Genomic DNA, 3539 nt, shown 5'->3' on the forward strand with positions numbered 1-3539 from the left:
TGGGGCTGTGAGTGATCTGGAAGTCAGTGTGGCCAAAGGGCCTCTGGAGCCTGGAGCTCCTGGGCTAGGCCTGCCCGCGTTCAGAGAGGCTGTGGCAACTTGAGGCAGAGGGCCCTCTCTCCAAGTCCCTCTTCTTCTCCCAGGGGCTGAGAGGCCACACCAAGGCCCCATGATACCTCGGCACACCCCTCTTCCCACCACATATTACCCAGATCCTCTCCAGGCTTTGGCCTTCTCAGCTTGGAGCCTTGTCTACCTTCTGCCACTTATTTGCCTTGGTTGGGAGAAGTCACCCCCTTAATGTAAAGAGGGGCACAGGATGGGTGGAGAGCTAATGAAAGTCAGGCTCTCAGCCAAAGAATATGCTGTGATTATTCACAAATGTGACCTGGCCCACAGAAAACCTTGGAAGTAGATTTTCTAGTTTTAAAAAGACACCAAAACTGACTTTGATATGTTTATATTATAGATATAATACATAAAACACCTAGCATGAAACTCTATGTCCTCCCCAAAGAAGGGAACCAAAGCCGCCCTCCCCGCTCCCAGGCCCAGCGATCGCATCGGTGAGTGAACGCTGGCTGAGGCCGCCTCCCTCCCAGACCCGGAGCCAGGGCCTCTTGGGGGACCAGGCTGTGGGCAGCCCAGGCCGGAGGGGACCGAGGCCCACAGCCACCCCCCCAGGGAGAGCTGAGGGGAAAGGGGAAGCCCACCTCGCCTCTTTGGTTCCCCTGGGAGCAAAACAATCCCAAAACCAAAAGGAAAGACAGCCGCAGACCCTCCCTGCAGCTGCTGACGAAGAGCCTCATTCTGGCAAGTTTCTGAGCAAAACCAAAACAAAACAAAAACCAAATAAAATGGTGGTTTAGCAGAGACGTGCACATTCACATTGCACAAGGCACCGCAGGGACACAGAGAGGCCAGATGCAAGTGTTGATGTCGGCTGATAAAGCAAAATATTTGGAAAGCTTCTCATAGCTCCGGTCCCTCTGGGATGGACTGATTGTGCTCCGTGTGCATATGGCAATGCTGGCGACATACAGTACAGACAAGGCTGATGGTCCCGGTGTCCCTTCACCACCCCCTCCTGACCCCCAGACCAGATCTCTAGGTTCCCCTCTTCCACCAGGCCACCAGTCCCATGAACATGTGTCCTCCTAGCTAACCCTCGACCTAGCTTTCTGATCTGCCTAGGGGTCGCAGGCTCCCACTGGTCACCTGGTGACATCCATCTCAGCGAGTTCTGCCTGGGAGAGCCCAGCCTCTTGCAGGCTGGGAGTTCAGAGGCAAGGAACTAGGGACCCTCCACCTTCACGTAGAACAAGGGGAACAACCTTAGGTTCAAAGCCCCAAGTCCCTGTGTTTCCTCCCCTCCAAGGACAGGCGCTCAGGAGCCGCCGCCAGGGCTGGCTTATCGGGATCTCAGCTCCCTGAACCTTGCTCCTGTCGGGGGCCTGCACCCCTCCTCTCGTGGGGGCAGGAACCCTCCAGATAAATTGACAAGGCACATATTTGCTCCCCCTACTCGGTAGGAATCGGAGCGGTGAGTTTGCGTTTCCAAGGCACAGGGTTATTCCTTTAATACTAGAGTTGCCGGGCTCCCGGCTCAGCCCCATGGCGCTTCTCCTCTCGGCCTGACCCCTCATCTTAGACGCACCGTGTTGGGCGCAGAGGAAGGCAAGGGGCACGCGCAGCAGGCCAGGCTCTCAGGCGGCACCGGAATCTCCTGGTCCTGGCTTACGCTGTTCTGTTCGGGCAGTCTTGAGATCCGGAGACCCGAAGCCACTCCCTGGGTCCCAGCCGGCGGCCAGCCCAGGGCGGTCCCGCCGCTTTGAGCCTCACGCGCAGTTGCCCATGGCCTTGACCAGGGAGCTCTCGGGCAGCTGACGGAAGATGCCCCGCAGTGTGTCCAGTTCGCGGCTCAGTTGTTCCACCCGCTTGCGCAGGCGGTCATTGTCACTGGTCAGCTCCAGCACCTTCTGTTGCGTCTCCACGTTGCGCTGCTTGGCCTTGTCCCGGCTCTTGCGCACCGCGATGTTGTTGCGCTCGCGCCGCACCCGGTATTCGTTGCTGTTCTTGTCCACGGACTTCTTGGCTTTGCCGCCGCCGCCGCCGCCCGCACGGAGGTCGGGGTGCGCGGCGGCCAGCCCCTTGAGCGCGCCGCCGGGGCCTGGCAGGCCAGCGGCGCCGAGCGCGGGCGCTGGGTGCGGGCTGGGCACGGGCGTGGGCGGCGGCGTGGGGTGGCCGGGCTGCAGGTGCATGGTGGTCTGGCCGCAGTGTGCGATCTGGAACTGCAGGTGCGGGGCGGCCAGGTGAGCGGGCGGCGGGTGCGAGTGCGGCGGCGGCGGCGGCGGCGGCGGCTGGTAGGGAAAGAGGCCGGCCAGCGCCAGCTGCTTCGCTTCGTCCTCCTCGCGCGGCTCCTGCTTGATCACCAGCGGCCGCAGCGCCGGCGCCCCGACCCGCTCGTACAGAGGCTCCAGCCTGCTGTCCAGGTAGCCGGCCGCCGCGCAGCCGTAGCCGGGAGGGGGACCGTGCGTCCCCCCGGGCATGACGGCGCCTCCGGGGCCCACGGGGGCGCCCGGGTAGTCAAAGTCGTTGCCGCCTCCTGCGGGGGCCGCGGCCGCCTTGGCCTTCTCCTGCTGCCGGCTGTGTTGGAACAGGTCGGCCAGGAACTCGTCGTTGAAGGCGGCCGGGTCGATGTAGGCGCTGATGTCGATGGACGTCTCGTGTTCGCAGATGCCCCCCAGAGGCTCCGGGGCGGCAGGTGGGGCGGGGGGCTGCGAGGGGCCCGCGCCCCGGGGAAAGCCGAAAGCGGCGCTGCTGGGCGCGTGTGCGGGGCTCTGGAGGTGGCTGCTCATCGGGGGCCGCGGCTCCGCCTCGTAGAAGTCGGCCGACTCCATGGGGGAGCTAAAGTCCTCCCGGCATGGCGAGCCTCGGCGGCCTCCAGCCTGCGCGGGGCGCCGCTGCTGCCGCCGCCCACCCAGAGCCCCTACTCGCTCGCGCCCGCTCAGCTCCCGGTCGCGAATGGCCAGGCCCGCGCGGGGCCCGCATTTATACCGGGGCGTTTGTCGCCCTCTAGTGTGCGAACGGTGACAACGGCGCAGCGCCTCCTGGGTCTTAGCGCCTGCGGGCTGCAGAGGGCGGTGAGTGGGGCTGGAGGTCAGAGCTGGCGGGGAGGGGCTGCGGGGCAACGCCTACTACCTCCCGCGTCGCCCGCCGAACCGAGACCGGCGCGCGGTGCCCCACCCTCGGTAGAGTTGTCGCCCCCGCGCACGAGTGGTCGACGGCAGGGCCCCCTCCTGTAGCCTCTCCAGGGGACCCACCTCCAACCAAAGACCGGGGAGCCCGGGAACACCCGACGCCACACAGGGGGTTAGGGTTGGTTGGGGTGGGCGGAGAGGCAGGTCTTGGTCTCTGAGCTTTCTTGGCGCGGACCCACTTTAAAAGCTGGAACCGGTTCCGTCCGGGTCCGGGTACTCTGCAAGGAGGTTGCGTAAAGAAGGGGTCAGGGGTAGGGGGCAGGGAACAGTTTCGGACGT

The 3539-nt window shown here is 64.2% G+C and overlaps 1 protein-coding gene across 1 annotated transcript; it reads right to left on the reverse strand.

The window, feature by feature from the left end:
- Positions 445 to 3067, reverse strand: CEBPA (CCAAT/enhancer binding protein alpha). The gene has a single exon (XM_018062278.1). It carries the CDS (start codon positions 2898 to 2900, stop codon positions 1839 to 1841), a length of 1062 nt encoding a protein of 353 aa, XP_017917767.1. The 5' UTR covers positions 2901 to 3067; the 3' UTR covers positions 445 to 1838.

Source organism: Capra hircus, chromosome 18 (assembly GCF_001704415.2).
Source record: "Capra hircus breed San Clemente chromosome 18, ASM170441v1, whole genome shotgun sequence".
NCBI classification, from domain to species: Eukaryota; Metazoa; Chordata; class Mammalia; order Artiodactyla; family Bovidae; genus Capra; species Capra hircus.

Excerpts from the sequence above, each read along its gene's own strand:
- CEBPA (XM_018062278.1), bottom strand. The coding sequence starts at position 2,900 with ATGGAGTCGGCCGACTTCTACGAGGCGGAGCCGCGGCCCCCGATGAGC.